Consider the following 19,978-nt stretch of genomic DNA (forward strand, 5'->3'; position numbering starts at 1 on the left):
ACTGTAGTCAGGACTGGGCTCCATGGTTCTCCCTCAAAGGCCAAAACAGCCTAGAAAGAGCCTTCCCCCTGCCTGTTGCTGACAAAACCAATTTTCAGATATATTCAAGTGGCCAGCCCTGTTGATCTAAAGCAGTTGAACAAAGCAGGAGTCAAGGTGCACCTTTAAGACCAACCAAGTATTGTTTAGAAAGTAAGATTTCATGTGCTCTCTAAGCACACTTCATCAGATGAGGGGATCAGGTATTGTGGTTTTCAGATATATTGTCTTTGAATATGTGTAGAATGCCTTTCCCCTCAATGCCAACTGTAGTCTAAAGTAGAAAAAGACAGATAGGATACTAATTTCTAGGCTTGTTGGACCTCTTGCAAAGAACGTTTGTTGGGTCCAGCTAGAGTTCATATTCAGGTCACTTCACACAGTTGGGTGTGCCTTTATTGTTAAATGATCCTGAATATTTACTGTTGATTAGTAAATTAGTAAATGTTGGCACATGAGAAAAATTCCAGTAAATTATGTGTGTGTGTGTGTGTGTGTGTATACTGGGATTTTTCTCATGTGCCAATGTTTATATATACATAAAAGCTGACTTTAGGAGACTGAAGACAGCCTAGCACTACTCAAGAGCTAAAACAAGTTGTAATCAGGGTTCATGTGTGATTGAATGCAAACATTACATAACCCTTATCTAAAGCCTATAGCTATCTCTCCATATGAACGTTCATTTATGGAACTCGTATGATGCAATGTTGTTGCTTAGCTTAATTAATTTACCTATGCAGTTTTGTACCATAATGGACTGACTTGGCAGATCTCATACATATGACGATGCAGCAGTCACAGGCAGGAAGCTGTGTATGAACCAGATACATACATATATGTAATCTACGTACACATGATCTGCCCAGTTTTCACAATACTTCCCCACCAAACCAGGCAGAAGGCAATCGGTTATTCTCAGGTATAAATGTAACTCGAGTTATGAAGTTATTACGGAGACCATCGTTGTTTGAACCAGTCCAAATCCGAGTTACCTACATTCCCCTGTCCTGCTTCTTTGCTCTCTGGGCGTACTGATAAACTCGCCCTTTTCCCACAGAGCCTGAAGAAAGAATCTGAAATATTCCCCTAATCCAATTGCTCTGGAGTCAAATGTTGGGACTGGGAGGAAGGTTTGGCAACGTACATCTCCGTCCACCCCTTCCTGCGGGGGCTTTCCACGCGGTTCCGAAGGGAACAGAACGCCGAGCCTCCTTCCAGCGTGCCTCCTTCTCCCCCCACCCTTGCTTCATGAATATTTACGTATCTCCTCCCAGTGACGTCGCAGCAGTCCCGCGGTGAAAGCCGGAGAGCTGCTCTGGTCCTGGCGCTAAAGACTGTGAGTGACTGAGCGGCAGCGGCAGTAATAATAATAATAGCAGCCGCAGACGCCGTGTCGCGGCTGCTTTTGCTTCTGCCCTCTCTCCTCTCCTCTCCTCTCGCCGCGCCGTTGCCACAGCCGGGCGAGGCAAAGGCGACTGAGGGAGCGCAGCCCTGAGCAACCCGACGGGTTGAGGAAGGACTCCCGCTAATAATAAAGCACGTCCCGGTGCCCTGAGAGGATGAAGCCGTGTGGGGAGTGGGCGCTGCTACTGCTACTGCTGGGGGTCAGCGGTCTCCTCGCCGCCAAAGGTAGGGCAAGTCTTCTTCGCCTTTTCCCATCCCGGGTGTGGGCTGCGCAGGTGTGAGGGATGCCGCCTGGTTCGCTTGGCTGGAGAGCTGAAGGGGCACCTCTGAGGGCGCCAAAGGAAGAGGAGGTGCTTTTGTTGTGTCTGGCGGGTTTGGGCGTTGTGTGTGAGAGGAGACGCTGTGGTGCCCAACAGCTCACTGCTGGCGATCGTTTGTTTGTTTTGCTTCGCTTTCTGAGCGCATCGACCCACGGGGCGTCTTTCGCCGGGACGGAGCAGGTGTCCTGGATCGTGCCCACACGCCCAACGGCGGGAGGGGTGGGACCGCGGGAAGAGGGGAAGGGACTCTTTCAATGTACGTGAGCCTTGGGGGAAACAGAGGCACTGAAAGTTTGAGGCGTCTCGAGGGAGACGCTTGGAGTTCTGAGGAATGAGACGCGCGTGCGGCGCTACCAGGATTGGGCTATTTAGCGTCTGCGAAGGTTAAGCGTCTCGAGCACATCTGCTCGCGGTGACGGATGCTCTGGCGCTCGCTCTCGGCGGCTTAAATAGATTACTTTGCTGAGCTCAGGGCAGCAGGCGGCGGCTGCAAATTCACGCCCGGAGGAGATTGAAGGAAACGATTAGGAAGCCACAGCGGGGCAAAATGTTTGCTTGCCTTTTAGAGATGAATCTATAACGGAGTCTTTTGCAGGGACACCGTTGCCTGACCTCAGGCTAGGGGGAACTCTGAATGTGTGGGGAAGCCGGCGCGCCTACGGACGCGCGCGCACACACTCCCCACAGGAGTAACTTGTTGCTTGGTTCTCACTTCGCACAAACACCTTTTAGGTACCCGAAACAAATAAAGGGTAAAGACTCGCGTTTAACTATTGCTGGGATTGTCCACACAGTTTGGAAGTTCAAATTCAATTTTGGGATTCATACTGGGACTTCGATCAAGAAACCTCATTACAGTATTTAGATAAATCTTGATGGCAGTTGTTTCCAAAGAAAGGCAATGACAGAGAAGAATAAATTGGGCAGCTAAGGAATAATTTATTTATTTATTTATTTTATTTCTGTGAATTTATATTCCTCCCTTTCCCATAAGGGAAATAGTCCTGGGAGCATTTTTTTAAAACCCACTGATTATCAGTAGTCCCTCTATGATGAAACACACTGTAAATTATTTTAATTATATGGGTTAGCAACTTCTGTTTAAAAGGCAGGCAGTTTTTCTGTAAAGAAGCTGCTGCTTAACTTGGCCTATGTGGTTTGTCTTGGCTCTTAATACTTAATTGTTTTCTCTTTCTTAGACCTTTTCCCATTATCTTACACAAGGATACCAAGGGTATAGTTCTAAGCAGAAGTGACAACAACTTTTACTGTTCAACTGCTTTGAGAAATTGTTCTGATTCCTTATTTTAAAAGATAATGGTTGGGTTTGGAGACTGAGAGTTGTGTTTTATGATTGTTTGTATATATACAAGTTAGTAACTTGTTAAGCTTTGAGAATCAGCCAGAGTATAAATTATTTGACTATATGGCACAAAGGAACAAGAAACAAATAAAAAGGTCACCAGTATGTCAACTTATCTCAGACTTTCTGGAAATGTGTGCAGTTGAATGCAAATGTTGATCAGAGTGAGACCAAGAGAATACTCACATTTTGATCCCTCTTGATAATTATGCCATTTGCCACCTCTGATATAATTGCTCCACAGCATACTCTTTTAGTGCATACATGTTTGCTGCTATTCTTGGTATTTAGAAAGTGTTGTGCCTTAAAGAGGATGGTACATCTGAACTCTTTCAAGATTTCCACATTCTGCTTTACCACTGGAGGGCTGCAAAGTGCATTCTTAGGTTTCAGTGGTTTTACATGATGTTTAATGCTTTATGAAAAAGACACTGAACATTATTGGAAGAGCAAAAATGGATGTCAGCAAAAATGTTAAGTATTCATCCTGATGTAAAACATTTAAATATTTCTTTTCAGGTGGTGATCTTTACTTTTTCTAGTATGCATGTTTTTTATTTTTTGTCAATAACTAAGAAAAAGCTATGCATAATATTTTGTATTTTTCCTGTTGTGTTTCTTTGTAAGAGGTGTCAGTGCTTTGATTTTTTTAAAAAGAAGTTAGCAACTAACAGCTGAAATTCATTATGATTGATGCACTTATCACAGTCCCAGGATTACATTGACATTTGCTTCTATTTGATTTGTTTGGGAACTTGTTATAAATTTGCCTGGAGGCTTGAAACATGATGTTCTGGTTTGAGGTCTTGATACATACTTTATGTGGGTCTAACCAAAGACAGTAGCTAGAAAATCTGGTGCTCAGTTTATATTTGCTGCTTTCTATTCAGCTGTGCTCTTCTTGGATTTTGAAGATACTACTTTTTTTTTCCCCCAGCAACAAGGAGTAGGAGATAAGGAGCAACTCCTGTATGGCGTTCTTCTATTGGCTGTTAAAAAGAACTGCCTAATAGAGCCAAAGTAAAGATTCTGTGCACAGGCAAGCATAGACGTAGAGCATCATAAACCTATGAGGAAGGGAGTATAATTTTGGCATTATGTTTCTGAACTGGGCTTTGTGCGTTTTGACACAGTTTTGTCAAATATTTATTTATATAGTGCCATCAATGTACATGGTATTTCATAAATTTATTCCTGCCTATTTCACTTTTTTCCATCCCTCCCATCCCAATACATCTGTTTGGTGTAGTGGTTTGGTGTAGCCAGTTTGGTGTAGTGGTTAAGTGTGCAGGCTCTTATCTGGGAGAACCGGGTTTGATTCCCCACTCCCCCACTTGCACCTGCTGGAATGGCCTCGGGTCAACCATAGCTCTGGCAGAGGTTGTCCTTGAAAGGGCAGCTGCTGTGAGAGCCCTCTTCAGCCCTGCCCACCTCACAGGATGTATGTTGTGGGGGAGGAAGGTAAAGGAGATTGTGAGCCGCTCTGAGACTCTTCAGAGTGGAGGGTGGGATATAAATCCAATATCTTCTTCTTCTATATATTATCCTTGACATTGGAATAATTGTGAAAACTTCTGCAGAAGGTCTCTAATCTAAAATTGTTATTCCTAGTGGAGAATGATTAAGAATGGGCATTGAATGTGTTAATCAGATCTTGATAGTATGCTAGACAAAATATACTATGGTTTATTCGTATGAAACCTCCAAATCATTGACTAGTTTATGAATGCATGTGTGTTCAATGTGGTAAAATCCATTTAATGTCTTATGCATATAGAAATACTACAATGCACTACCATTAATATTGGAAATTATTTGAGTCAAGAAAGTACAGGTTCTTATACTTTTGGTGTGGATTTCCCCCCTTAAACCAACTGACACAAAATTACTGTATTCCTACTCATAAAAGTCTGATGAAGTCTGCTTACGAGCATATGAAAGCTTACATTCTGAATAAAACTTAGTTGGTCTTAAAGGTGCACTTGTCTACTGCTTTGTTCTATTGCTTCAGACCAACATGGCTGCCCACTTGGATCTACTCATAAAAGTGTTGAAGACATCGATGTTTGTAAATTGTTGTTAATTCTAGGGAGTGAAGTTGCTGCATTTTATGGCATACATTTGAAAACAGAGATGAAACCAATGCTGGATGGAATTTTTACACAGGAAGTTCTTAGGATACTTTTTATTTTTTATAGCAGAGATGTGTGACCTTGTACCAGGAGTCTGATTCTCTGCTTTGTATATTATGCACCTCCTTCCAAACCTCCTATTGGAAGTGGAAGAACACTAGAGAATACATATAAATATATGAAGCTGCCTTATACTGAATCAGATCCTCGGTCCAACAAAGTCAGTATTGTTTACTCAGACTGGCAGCAGCTCTCCAGGGTCTCGAGCTGAGGTTTTTCATGCCTATTTGCCTGGACCTTTTTTAGTCAGAGATACCAGGATTGAACTTGGTACCTTCTGCTTACCAAGCAGATGCTCTACCATTGAGCCACCATCCCTCCCTAAATACACTTGATATTATGTGTCACACCCCAAGAAAATTTACAGGGATTTTTTTGTATCAGATGCTAAAGAAAACATTTATGTTAGATCAGTTCTCCTATACCATACCCATGTTCTCCCTTAGTGCATAATTTAAGGTTCCTTGGATAGTAACCTCCATTTTGCCTTATTTGCCCAAAAGAAAGTCTTTCCAATAGTTAATATATATTTAGTCCTGCAGTCAGGTGATCTGAAATGGCTAACAATGATAAAATGCTGTTTGTGTTCTGAGTATATGTATTGGGAAATAGTGACATGTTTTGTGGGAAACTTATTCAAACTTCTATATCCAATAGGTGTCTACTAAGCCAGAGAAGGTTATACAATTTTAAGGAAGTATAATCCTTGTAGTAATGAAATCTGGCTTAGCTAAAAAGCAGCCACTGATTCCCACCCCCACTAGATTTTTGACCTTTGGGTGGGGGCTTAAGTGACTTTTATAATCCCTGTCATGCAAATTGTCAGAACAGCAGCATGAGCACAACCATGTGTGTTTAGGTGAGATAGCAAACAATACTAATTTGTTCTTGCACTAGTGAAAACCTTCCTTAGACCCCGTTTGGCATGATTTTGCATATAAAAGGTGACTGAAATAGATGTCCAATTTACTTCAGCTATAATTGGAACATCTATTTTGGATCTGTTGTCCAAGAGAAGGTTTAAATAATGTGATGCTGTTGTGGAGCCCTGAATTAGAATAAGTCTTTCCAGGGCTGTAGAAACCAATGGTGCATTTTCTTGAGTAGATTTTCTGCTCCCACAAGGAATGATCTATGATTTCTTTCTACAGAAAGCTGCAGCTTTCTTCATGGCACCCTTCTCTATTGCCTAAAATATTCCATACCTCAGAAGCAAGGTTATGCAGAGAATGGGGGAGGTGGGAAAGTTCTCCAGGCATAGACTTACACTCATGGTTTTTTGGCTCCAGCACCATTCTTTTAAAAATCCCAAGAGAATTACTAGACATAACTCTACAGTTTACCCAACAACAATGATGTCATACTGGATTAGATCAAACAGGCAAGTGGTGGGTTGAGAAGGAACTCACCAGATGAGACAAGGCAAGATATGATTTGACAAGCATGGATGGGCAAGTTTAGCAAATGTATGTGTGTATGTTGTGGGCCATCAAGTCACAACCCACTTCCATTTAGGAGAATTGTTGTTGAAGACCTGATCAAATTTAGAGTGATTGAACATGTGGCCTTAGAGAAACCTGGTACACCTGAGAAGTACACAGGACACACACCCTTTCTTTTTGGACTACTGTGCATTTGAGATTCTGCCCTCCTTGTTTTCTCTTTTATAGCTTTACCAATATGTGATATAAAGAAGTCAGTTAAAACTGTAACCTAGTTGAGTATGACATGTGTGTAAAATGCCATCAAGCTGCAGCTGATTTGTGCTGATCCCATCAAGGGGCTTTCAAGGCAAGTGGGAAGCGGAGGTGGTTTGCCATTGCCTTCCTCTTCAGAGCCTTCCGTGGTGGTCTCTTTTCCAAGTACTGACACTGCTCTAAGCTTCTGAGATCTGATGAGATTGGGCTATATACCATGCTGCCTTTCCTCCTCAGGTGTAAGATATACTTCACAATATATGTAATTGTCTCAAAATGGTCAAGTATCAAAGTCTTGTCCAACTTTTCAGCAGGGAATGTGAAAAAAAAAACGTATGAAGAAATAGAATATATTCAACTACGAAAATATTGTTCCATTCAGTGTGTTGAGAATGAGCTGTGGTTTTAGTGGCTCTGTCCTTGCTTTCCTACAAGCAGAAATCATAGCACAGTTCCCATTTACTGTACCACTCATAAGCTGTGCTTCCAGTAAGAACAGATACAGATGAAAGTTGTATTTGTGGCAAAGCAGTCACATAGCCAGTTTCTCATAGCAATGTCATTATAAAGTTGGGTAAATAATACTGCACACCTGACACTTGCCTTGATTTTATCTTGGTTTATGAGCTGGTTTTCAGTTGGAAAAAGGATGTGGATTTGTAAGGGAGCTGAAAAAATGAGGGCAGAAAACAGGGCAGAAAGCACGATGGCTCAATCTGTGAGCAATGGTAAATACATACAGAATGCAGAGTAATAATTAGTATTTGGGGGACAGAACATGGAGCTTCTCTTTCATCAAGAGAGTGGTGATACACCTTAGTTCTCAAGGGGGGAGAGATCATTTTCCTGGATAAACCCAGAGATAGGGATATCCCAGTCTGCAGTTTAGAGTAAAGGAAAGATGTGTGAGTTGACTGTCCCCAATAAGGGGAGATGCTGATGCTTTATGTCCCACTTTGGTTTCTTCTCAGTGTCAAGCACACATACACTAACATTCAACCATTAACTGAATATTGATTGGTTAAAACACACACAGCTGCATGTACTGGCTGCTTGATTGACATGCTTGCACAACACTTAAATTACCACACTTGAAAATAAGTAATATGTATCTTTTTTAAAAAGACGGGAATCTTTTCCTTAAAAATCATAAGCCATTTTTATAGAAGGTAGCTACTGTATAAGTTCAACTTAACATCCTTTATTTGGGGGTAATTTGTCATTGTCATACCAGCATTGGTTATACTGTGCAATTGCATTTTTTCTACATTGACCATTACATAAATGGACAGTATAAAAAGTACTTTCCAGCAATTCTAAATGGCATTTTATATATGCTTAATCTTCCATGCTATCCTACAGTGCTTTAAAGTCATTCTTGTTATCCTCTATCAGTCACACCTGTGTGAATAATTATAGTACCACATCTATTTTTTCCCCTTGGGTATTTAAATGCTGAGAAGAGCTCCTGCCTAAAAGTAAGCAGGGAAAGAAGTGTTTGCACAGTCTATCCTGTCTGAATTCTATGTCCCAGAAAATAATAATCCATAAAATGCTGGGGTGAGGAGAACAGTGTGAATTAAGGAAAAGAACTGTAATTACAAAATGATCCATTATTATACACCTTCTGTTCTGTAAAACTTTAACCAGTCTGCTGACCAGGGATCTTGGATTTTGGGTGTACATTTATGCAGCGCTGTAATAAATCAGTATGACGCTTCATTGCTGTCTAATTGTTTTTTGGATATTGAAGTGTATAAATGTGAAAGTAAGGTTATCAGGTAGGGGATAGATATGGACATACCAGGAGAAAGAGGAAGGCCCAGGTCACATTGCTAGCATTGCACAGCAAGTGATGTCATCGTGCTATGATATTGCTTTGATGTTGTGGTACTTGGGCAAAAACTCAATGGTAAAAATAGCTTCTACCAGAGTTTTTGCCCAAATACCTGAGCATTGCCTGGACATTGATGGTGTGATTATGTCACTTCCTGTGCAATGTCAGTGATGTGGCCTGGGCTTCCTCTTTTTCCTGATAACTCCCTCCTGACAGTCGGCTGATCTGCAGCTGAGGGGCATGGCTTCGTAGCAGGGGACCCCTGCCTCTATTGGGGGGTCTTGTAACCTTATGTGAAAATGTCTTTTTAATGAAACTATTGTATAGAATGAAGCAGTGTTTTCCTGCTTAGGGCTGAGGGAGGAAGGAAAGGATAGGAGAGAACTTCTGGCTTCTGTTCAATGCATTGTTAAACAGTGGAAATGCTTCCTAATTTTTGATGGTCTTTGCTTGCATAATCCAAAAGATACAGTATATGCCAATTCAAAATTGCTGGTAATCATAGTGTGTTAATATAAAAGAACTGAGAGTTATTATATTGAATTGATGTAATTTTTAATTAAGTGCTGTTTCATTATTCTGTTACATTCACTTTAATTCATGTTCTATGGAGTACAGTTACTTTAATATATGCAGTTGATTTTTTCATAGTTTTTTTTTTCTTTGCTCTTTTGAATCTGCAGTGCACAGTTCACTACATACTGAAAATCCTTAGATCCTTACCAGATACTTAGATCCTTACCAGTCCGGCTTCTGCCCGGGTCATGGGATGGAGACAATGCTGGTCGCTTTGGTAGATGACCTCCAGCGGCATCTGGATCGAGGCGGCATGGCGGTGCTGATGTTGTTAGATCTGTTGGCTGCGTTCAACACGGTCGACCATCAGTTACTGACCCACCGGCTTGCCGACTCAGGGATCAGGGGGCTGGCCTTACAGTGGCTTTCCTCCTTCCTTGATGGATGGGGACAAAGGGTGGCAATTGGGGAAGAGCTGTCGCAGAGGCACTCACTAGATTGTGGGGTGCCACAAGGGGCAGTCCTCTGTCCGAAGTTATTTAACATCTACATGCGCCCCCTTGCCCAGATTGCCCGGAGGTATGGGCTTGGGTGTCATCAATATGCAGATGACACCCAGCTCTATCTACTAATGGATGGTCGGCCTGACTGCGACCCAAAAAATCTGGACCTAGCATTGCAAGCCGTGGCAGGTTGGCTCAGGCTGAGTAGGTTGAAGCTGAGTCCAATGAAGACGGAGGTCCTTTACTTGGGTCGTGGCACTCTAGGAAGAGAAATCCCCCTCCCAGTCTTTGACGGTGTGTCACTGAAAGCGGCACACAGAGTCAAGAGTTTGGGGGTTCTACTGGAGCCTTCATTGTTAATGGAGGCCCAGATAGCAGCCACTGCCAAATCCACGTTTTTCCATCTGAGATGGGCGAGGCAGTTGGCCCCCTTCCTGGAGCGTCATGACTTAGCAACAGTGATCCATGCAATGGTCACCTTGAGACTAGATTACTGTAATGCCCTTTACATGGGGCTGCCTTTGTACCAAACCCGGAAGCTGCAGCTGGTGCAGAACGTGGTAGCTAGGCTGTTATTAGGGCTCCCGAAGTGGGAGCACATACAACCAGGGCTGCGCGAGCTGCACTGGCTGTCAGTTGTATATTGGGTTCATTACAAAGTGCTGGTTATTACCTTTAAAGCCCTATATAGTCGAGGGCCTGCCTACCTTAGGGACCATCTCTCCCCATATGAGCCCCAGAGAGTACTGAGGTCAGCAGGAAAAAAACTGGTTGACAATCCCTGGGGCAAAGGAGGGTAAATTGAAGACCACACGAGAATGGGCCTTTTTGATTGTAGCTGCACACTGGTGGAATCAACTCCCGGATGAAGTGCGGGCCCTGCAGAGTCTTGATCAATTCTGCAGGGCCTGCAAGACCACTCTTTTTAAGATGGCCTTTGTCTAAATATGGAGTTAAGTTAGACCCGCTGTTGACGTTTCCACCACTAAATTCATTGAAGATATGCGATGTAGCACCATAAATGTTAATTTTTTAATAGTAATGTTGGTTTTAAATGATGGTTTTATTTAATGTATTTTTATTGAATTGTACAAATGTTTTATTGTATATCGAATTTACATGTTTTGAGCCATCCTGAGCCTGCTTCGGCGGGGAGGGCAGGATATAAATAAAATGTATTATTATTATTATTATTAAAATGTGATTATGGGATTTTCCTACCTTGGCTGCTGACCAATCTGTGAAAGCCCTGACTACTGTCTGGAATAGGGAGATGGGTCAGGCTGCTGACACAGTGGACCCTAAGCACCCTTCCCCCACATTCCAGATAGCACCAAGCAATCTCCCTGGTTCATTGGAGAACTGATGGTGATGAAATGGAGGGACAACAGCTACCACTCTGGTGGAAAACTTGGATTGAAACTGATCAAACATAACATAGAACCTATATTAGAGCCTATTCTGGGGCAGCAATGATCGTGGGTCGTGGCACTCTAGGAAGAGAAATCCCCCTCCCAGTCTTTGACGGTGTGTCACTGAAAGCGGCACACAGAGTCAAGAGCTTGGGGGTTCTACTGGAGCCTTCACTGTTAATGGAGGCCCAGATAGCGGCCACTGCCAAATCCACGTTTTTCCATCTGAGATGGGCGAGGCATCTTTTTCACCACTGTATCTATATGTAATTGGCCAGCTGAGCTGTTTTATGTAGTTCTGGTGCTTTTATACAATAGCCCCAAGGAACTGGACTCTGACTATAGAATAGCCTGCTGTGATCTGATCTGGGTTAGATGCTGGTGTGGATACATGTTCAGATAGAGATGCCAATCCCCAGTTGGGGCAAGGAAGCCCTCCCCCACTTCAGAGTTATCAGAAAGCTGGGGGGGATGAATGTCTGCTGGGTTCTTCGTTATATTATACCCTATGGAGACCAATTCCCATATGGTATAATGGAGAATCAATATGTGGGTATCTGGGGCTCTAAGGGTGCTGTTTTTGAGTAGAGTCACCAGATTTTCAGCACAGCATCTGGTGCCTCTCTCCAAGTTTCAGAAAAGATTGGGCCAGGGGGTCCAATTCTATGAGCCCCCCAAAAGGTGCCCTTATCCTCCATGATTTCCAGTGGATGGCAGGCATTTAAAAGGAGTGCAGTCCCTTTAAATATGATGGCCAGAGTTCAATCATGCTTGTTACAACCTTGCCTGACTCCACCTCCAAAGTCCCCAGATATTTTCTGAGTTGGACCTGGTAACCCTATGTTCAGGTGATGTTACTTTGCCATCTGCCTGATCAATTTGTATGGATACTTTCCAGCTTATGGACCCTGAGGATGTAGGCACATCCTAGGACAGCTGAGCCCCACCATCTGTGTTCTCAATCCTTGCCCTTCCTGGTTGATAAAAGGCATGGGGGGGCTGGCTGAATGAGTATGGAGAGTGGTAAATGCTTCCTTGAGACTGGGAGTTATGTTTCCTGTGCTCAAGGAGGCAGTGATTAGACCTCTTCTGTGAGGGGGGGCACCTCCCTGAGTCCTACTATGTTGGAGAACTTTAGGCCAGTCTCCAGTCTTCCATTCTTGGATAAGGTGCTATAGTAAGTGGTTTTTGGAAGAGATTAATTTTCTGCTCCAGGATTTCTTGGAAGAGACTGATTTTGTGGACCCATTTCAATTCAAGCCAGGATTTGGAGCAGAGGCTGCTTTGGATGCCTTGGTTGATTACCTCCGTCAAGAGCTAAATAGGTGGAATGCAATATTGCTAGCACTGCTGGATCTCTCAGTGGACTTTGATACTATCAATCAACCATAGCTGCCTCTATGGTTTGAGTCCTGTCTGGGAATTGGCCTCAGCAGGTAGTGTTGGGAGATACGAGCTCTGCTCCATGGTCACTGGCTTGTGGGGCTCTGCATGTTTCCATCTTATCCCCCATGCTATTTAATATCTAAATGAACCTACTGGAAGAGGTCCTCAGGAGTAGGGATGAGCATGAACCAAATTATGGAGGAAAATTCATTACAATTTTTTTCCCGTTTGTAATTTACGAAGTTCATGATCTGTCTACTATCACAAATTTATAAAGCAGTTTGTTTCAGTTCATGGGTAGAGCAGAATACAGACTCTTTAAACACTAGCTTTCTGTTCTCATGAAAGCTGCAAAAACAGCTGAGTGGTAGGGAGGCTCTTCTTGCTGTTCATCTGTTTTGGGCTGTCTTGTGCAGTCCCTTTATACTTTACAGTGACTGTGGAAGTCAGCCTCAAACCAGCTGAATGGGGGAGGCTGAATATTAAAGTTTAAAGGGACTGCTCAAGAGAGTCCAAAATAGCTGAGCAGCAGAAAGCAGGCTGCTCCTCATTGTTCAGCTGTTTTTCAGGCTTTCTGCAAACCCCATTTAAAAAGGGTTTGCAGGGCCATGAAACAGTTTGGTTTGCGAACTAACCTCCCGGTTCGGTTCATGGTTCAGCCACAAACCAACACAAACTGCATTTTTCCAGTTCATACCCATCCCTAATCAGGTGGTTTGGGTCACCAATAGATGGATGATACCCAGATCTATCTATCTTTCCCACTTAATTCCAAACATTTATTCTGAACCAGTGCTAGGGGTCACTAATGGTCTGGATGAGGGTGAACAAGCTGAAACTGAGAAGACAGAGGTTTTCTGGGTTAGTAGAAAGGCAGACCAGAGACTTCAAATATATTCTGACTTGGAAGGCATTATATTCCCCTTGAAAAGCCAGGTTCACAGCTTAGAGTGCTGCTTGATATAACACCAGGTGGTTGCTGTCACTTAGAGTGTGTTTGCCCAGATTGTCTGGTGCACCAACTTCATGTATTCTTGGGTCAGACAGATCTAGCCACAAGTGATCCATACCTTAGTTATATCTAGACTGAATTATTGCAATGTGCTCTATTAGAGGCTACCCTTGAAGAACATCCAGAAGCTGCAGCTAGTGCAGAATATTGTGGCTAGACTGCTGTTTGAGGCCAGATATTGGGAACATATATCCACAATACTACAGCAATTACATGGGCTACTGATTGTCTCCTGAACCCAATTCAAGGTATTGGTTTTGTCCCTTAAAACTTTACATGGCTTGGATATCTGAAGGACCATCTTCTCCTATATGTTCCTGCCTGAGTGTCCCACCAATCAAAGAAGCTCTTTTGGTGGGCATATGAAAGAGGGCCTTTTCAGTGGCAGCACATGATTAGAGAACCTCTCCAGGGAGTTTGCCTGGCTCCCTCACTTTCTATCTTCAGGAGGCTGTTGAGGACTGTATTATTTAGGGCTGCATTAGACTAATTTAGTTTTTATTTATTGGCAGTCCTAATTGAGATTTTAAATTGTTATCTTCTAGGAGTTGTTAAAATTGTTGGTTTATTTACATTGAGTTGCTTTGAGTTCTACAAGAAAAAGGTATTAATACATATTTTAAGTAAATTATAAATACACTAGGACAGGGGTGGCCAACGGTAGCTCTCCAGATGTTTTTTGCCTACAACTCTCATCAGCCCCAGCCAGCATGGGAGTTGTAGGCAAAAATCATCTGGAGAGCTACCGTTGGCCACCCCTGCACTAGGAATAAGGCCTGTTGTGAAGGAAAATACAACAGGCTCTAGAAAGAGGCTGTGGGTGAGTGCCCCTCCACCCTTGCTGTCTTCCCACCCACCCAAATCAAGGCATTCCCTACCCCTACCCTTGATGTCTTCCCACCCCCAACTTTCCAACTCCTCATCTTAATACCACCCACTCCCCAACCACTTCTTTTCAATTACCCCCACATCCTTCCCAGTCCTCCCACCCATAACATTCATTCACCCCCCCCCTATTGTCATAGAATCATAGAGTTGGAAGGGACCTCCAGGGTCATCAATTCCAACCCCCTGCACAATGCAGGAAACTCACAAATACCCCCCCCCCCAATTCACAGGATCTTCATTGCTGTCAGATGGCCATCTAGCCTCTGTTTAAAAACCTCCAAAAAAGGAGAGCCCACCACCTCCCAAGGAAGCCTGTTCCACTGAGGAACCGCGCTAATGGTCTAATTAGGAAATTCTTCCTAATGTTGAGTCAGAAACTCTTTTGATTTAATTTCATCCCATCGGTTCTGGTCCTACCTTCTGGGGCCACAGAAAACAATTCCACACCATCCTCTAGATGACAGCCCTTCAAGTACTTGAAGATGGTGATCATGTCTTCCCAGTCCTCCAACAGCTGAAACAGATGCTGGCTTCCTCACCTCTGTGTGTGTGTCCCTGTGTCTGTGGTGGCTCTGAAAGAGGCCCTGAAAGAGGCCCAGAATGGAGATAAGGAAGAATAACCTTTTTTTGGGGGGGGGGGGGTGGCGGGGGAGGAATGACGACAGCCACACAGATGCTGAAACTCAGCATTCCTTTGGTTTGTAGTGATTTCTTTGCAGCCGTTCCCTATCATATTCAGCCTTGTGGCATTTAGTATAGTGTGAGCATGTGGCATGTTCTGGGGTTTTTTTTGCATGGCTTGGTTATGTTATGGTATACCATAGAGTATGCACCTCAAGGTGGCTGTTTTCTGTAAAGAAATTGATTTGACTTCAGCTTTCCATACCCTCCCCCCTCTCTGCAGCCTCTATATAGGAAAAAAAACAGTCCTTCTCCAGAGGGAGACCAAAGCAGGAGGAAAGCTGCCTCAGCAGGTTATAATGACACAGAGTCTACCCACTATTTTCTACAGGGGAGCTGATCTCTGCCATCTGGAGAGCAGTTGTAATTCTGAGTGATCTCCAGCCCTTACCTGGCAACAGTGGTTCCTCATGAGGAAATGGCATTAAGAACATAAGAGAAGCCATGTTGGATCAGGCCAACGGCCCATCAAGTCCAACCCTCTGTGTCACACAGTGGCAAAAAATGTTATATACACACATACACTGTGGCTAATAGCCACTGATGGACCTGTGCTCCATATTTTTATCTAAACCCCTCTTGAAGGTGGCTATACTTGTGGCCGCCACCACCTCCTGTGGCAGTGAATTCCACATGTTAATCACCCTTTGGGTGAAGAAGTACTTCCTTTTATCCGTTTTAACCTGTCTGCTCAGCAATTTCATCGAATGCCCACGAGTTCTTGTATTGTGAGAAAGGGAGAAAAGTACTTCTTTCTCTACTTTCTCCATTCCATGCATTATCTTGTAAACCTCTATCATGGCATTGTACCTGTCTGAGGTCCCACCCCTCCTCAAACCCCACCATCTTCAGGTTCCATCCCTTAAATCTCCAGGAATTTACTAACCTGGAGTTGACAACCCTATCTCCTCCCATTTACCATCCCCTTTGACTTCAGCTGATCATTGCCTTCTCCTTCCCTACAGTCTCTATATAGGAGAATGACAGTCTTTCTCCACAGTGGAAGGGGGGGGAGGGGACCAAAGCAGCTCATATCATTCTCCTCTCACACAACCCTGGGTTGTGGGTTAGGCTGGAAGTTTATGGTTGGTCCGAAATCACCCAATCAGGTTCCACAGCAAGAACCTGTGTCTGCCAGGCCCCACTCTGAAGGCCTGACTTCTATGCCCTCCTCAAACTCCATCACAGAAGGTCTACCTGGCAAACATAGTCAGGACTGGTCCCAATGAATGCTCCCTAAGTCCTGTAGTGATACCTTTCAGATCAAGACACTCTGATAACATGTTTTCCCCTTCCAGAAGAGGATAGGGAAGAATACTTAGCCAATCAAGGAAAGCATCTATCTGGCTGTTTCCCCTCCTTGCCCCTCTCTCAGCCAATATAGGGTAGGGTTTCTTTCTCTGCTCTGTGAATCAGTGCAACAGGCAGCTCAGCCAATGGGAGAGTAGAGAGAACAAGTAACTGCCAGAACTATGGTTGGTTGCATTTCACTGAGAGAATCAGCTTTGCTGGCTAGCAACAACCACTCAGGCAGGAGAGAGGAGCAGACTGAACCATTGGCACGCAAGTTCTCTTGACTGATAGTTTGATGGGCCAAAGGCTGATACTGCACAGTCCTTCCCAGACACAACCAATGAGGGAGCTCGATTTTGCCACCGTGCGAAGGCTTTTATTATAATAAGGATTATAAAGCAAGCCTGAGAATTTAACCACAAAACCTTTTGTGTTTGTGAGGTCTACCTGAGATGGTTCTATCCCCTCGTTACTATACATACACACTGCTACAAACTTAGAAGTTCGCAGGTAAGCACTGAGCTAATTTCAGTTCATCTGTTTATACTAGAACACATTGTGCTGAATTAAATAATAGCACTGGAATGAATTTGGTGACTTTTTTACCATCTGTATGCTGAGATAAGTGATCCATCTCATAGGCTTTTGTATAAACTGAAGTACAGTTTGCATGTTAAAATGCTATAAAACGCTTTTCTAATAGTGAGATTTTACCAACTTCAGTTTAAGTGCATACCGCAATTTAAGTGCATACTGCCTGTCTTTGTACCAGACCAATGAACCCAATTTAATGCAAATACCAGTCTCTTTGCAGTTGCAAGTGAACAGAGTAGAAACACGCTATGTGACAAAATTAAGTAAGTCCAAGTTAGTGTATATTGATTGAAGGTTGCAGGCAGTGTGTGAGGGACTGGCTAAATAAGAAAGATATATGATGGCTAACAATAGGAGCCACACATGAAGCTAGTGTTGCCAACTTCCAGGTGGGACCTGGAAATCTGCTTTTACAACTCATCTCCAGAAGGCAGATATTAGCTCCCCTGGAAAAAATGGCTGCTTTGAAGGGTGGACTCTACGGCATTGTACCCTACTGAGGCCCTTCTCCTCCCCAAACCCTGCCCTCTCCCGTATCCTACCCCTAAAGTCTCCAGGTATTTTCCAGCATTGATCTGGCAACCCTACATGAAGAACATCATATTTTTTTAAGTCTAAATGTTGAAAAAGAAATAAGAGAAGTTTTGCTTAAAACAAATGTTCTAAATATACTTTTCTATTTTTTTTAAAAATGGTCTGGGAACAAAATTATTGAGAGAGATACTAACTCTTTTCATTGTGTCAGCAAGACTCTGTGATGCTCTTTTGTTAAATTAAATGGTAGCTTCAAAATATATATAAGCAGAACAACTTAAGATAGCTTGCAGAAGATGTTGATTTAGTATCCTCCACTGAGCTTTTCAGAAATACCACCAGAGTTAAATATAGGGCAGAAGGCAGTGTTATTTATGAGGCAGCTGAATAGCAATCTTATTTAGAGTAGGGCTTTTAAAGAAGACAGACTTAACATATCCTAGCAACTGAAATTGAATAGCGACATACCTAAGGGTTACCAATCTAAGGAAGAAGAAATAAATTTTAAAGGTCTTTGTTACCATTCCCTAGTTTTTTCACTCTGTACTGAAATGTAAAAGCATCTCTAAAACTAGCCCGACATACCAAGGAGGTTTATGGAAGTCCTGTTAATGCTAATAGTGAAAGACTGTCATATTAGGAATTATTTAGTACAGAAAGGGGGTATGTAGTATTATACGTGACTCTTCCCACTCCCACACTCACCTTTCTTAAAACTCTGACATACTCTTAACATAAAGAGAACTTTGTGATGTGGGATAAGACTTCTTATAATAAACTACAAAAGGGATTCCACACTGTATGAAATGTGTTTAATGTAATCCTTCTTGGATTTTTTTACAGTGAGTTTTTAAATTGAGACTTTTCTTTCTCTCAGTTTAAGCAGAACAGGTGTATGGATGTTATTTTTTTAAAATTGAGGATTAGAGTGCAGTTGTTCAGTATCTCTACTGCTTTTAGAAAATTGACCTTTACCCTCCAAGTTTATTACAGTTTCTGAAAACAACTGATCACATAATTGGTTCACAGCTTTTAGTGGTCATTACTAATTATCTTATTTTGAATCCAGCATTGTTGAATCCTGGGTTAGGCTGTCACAACTAGAGGATTATAGATAATTTTAATTTGTCAGTTGGATGTGATCTATAGTAGATATAAGATCTCTTGGTTTTCTGTAGAACAATTTTTGGTGTATGTTTTTTTTTAAAAAACAACTTTGAATGGCATTATTTTTCATCATATTGGCAAAACAGACATTCTCCTGTAACTTTTAAAAAATGGAAACAATATTTGGATTTTACTCTTTTGTTATATATTTCTCCTTATAACAAAAGAGTTTGGTGTTATAGAAAGCACCCTTAATCAATCTTAATTTTTTAAATCTAATACCTTGTTTTGCATGTAAGCCAATTTGAGACTTTTTAATGTAATGGTGGGATATAAATCGTACACATAAATAGGGTTGCCAATCCCCAGTTGGGGGCAGGGGATCCCCTGGTTTGGAGGCCCTCCCCCTTGCTTCAGGGTTATCAGAAAGTGGTGGGGGGTGGAGGAAATGTCTTCTGGGCATTCCATTATACCCTATGGAGACTGATTCCCATAGGGTATAATGGAGAATTGATCTGTGGGTACCTGGGGCTCTGGGGAAGCTGTTTTTTGAGACAGAGGAACCAGATTTTCAGTATAGCATATGGTGCCTTTTCTAAAAAAAACCAAAACACCCAAGTTTCAAAAAGATTGGACTAGGGAGTCCAATTCTATGAGCCCCCTAAAGAAGGTGCACCTATCCATTATTTCCAAATGGAGGGAAGGCATTTAAAAGGTGTGCGGTCCCTTTAAATGTGACTGCCAGAACTCCCTTCAGAGTTCATTCATAGTTGTCACACCCTTGCTTCTGGCTCTACCCCCAAAGTCTCCTGGCTCCACCCCCAAAGTCCCCAGATATTTTTTTGAGTCAGACCTGGCAACCCTATATACATAATTGTTTTCAGAACGCAGTGGAGGATCTTTGTTCAGGCACACATTAGTTGATGTGGGGCATAATCTCCTTTTCCCTTCCTTGCATAGATCTCAACAGAATTATCTTCTTGTCTGGCATGGCCAGCCATTGACTATGCTAGCTATTCCTGATGAGAGAAGGCCTGTATAATATTATTGTAATCTCCGCTCGTAGAAATCTTGCTTTCAATTTAATCCTGTTCCAGGCCAGGGTGATGGGGAGGCAACTGATACCTGGATGTAATATCGTATTTAGATGTTTTTCCTTATTTGGCTTTGCTTGAATATGTGAGTTTTTTAAAACAT

General features: G+C 42.7%; 1 protein-coding gene across 1 annotated transcript in view; it reads left to right on the forward strand.

The window, feature by feature from the left end:
• Window positions 1-1,548: 1,548 nt before the first annotated feature.
• The window catches only part of CLSTN2 (calsyntenin 2), a 715,214-nt gene continuing 696,784 nt past the window's right edge, over window positions 1,549-19,978 (forward strand). Inside the window, exon 1 of the mRNA XM_060242174.1 lies at window positions 1,549-1,671. Within this exon, the coding sequence (XP_060098157.1) occupies window positions 1,602-1,671 (70 nt within the window). The 5' untranslated portion in view covers window positions 1,549-1,601. The remainder of the gene's footprint in view (window positions 1,672-19,978) is intronic.

The sequence above is a fragment of the Heteronotia binoei genome, chromosome 6, assembly GCF_032191835.1.
Source record: "Heteronotia binoei isolate CCM8104 ecotype False Entrance Well chromosome 6, APGP_CSIRO_Hbin_v1, whole genome shotgun sequence".
Taxonomy (NCBI): domain Eukaryota; kingdom Metazoa; phylum Chordata; class Lepidosauria; order Squamata; family Gekkonidae; genus Heteronotia; species Heteronotia binoei.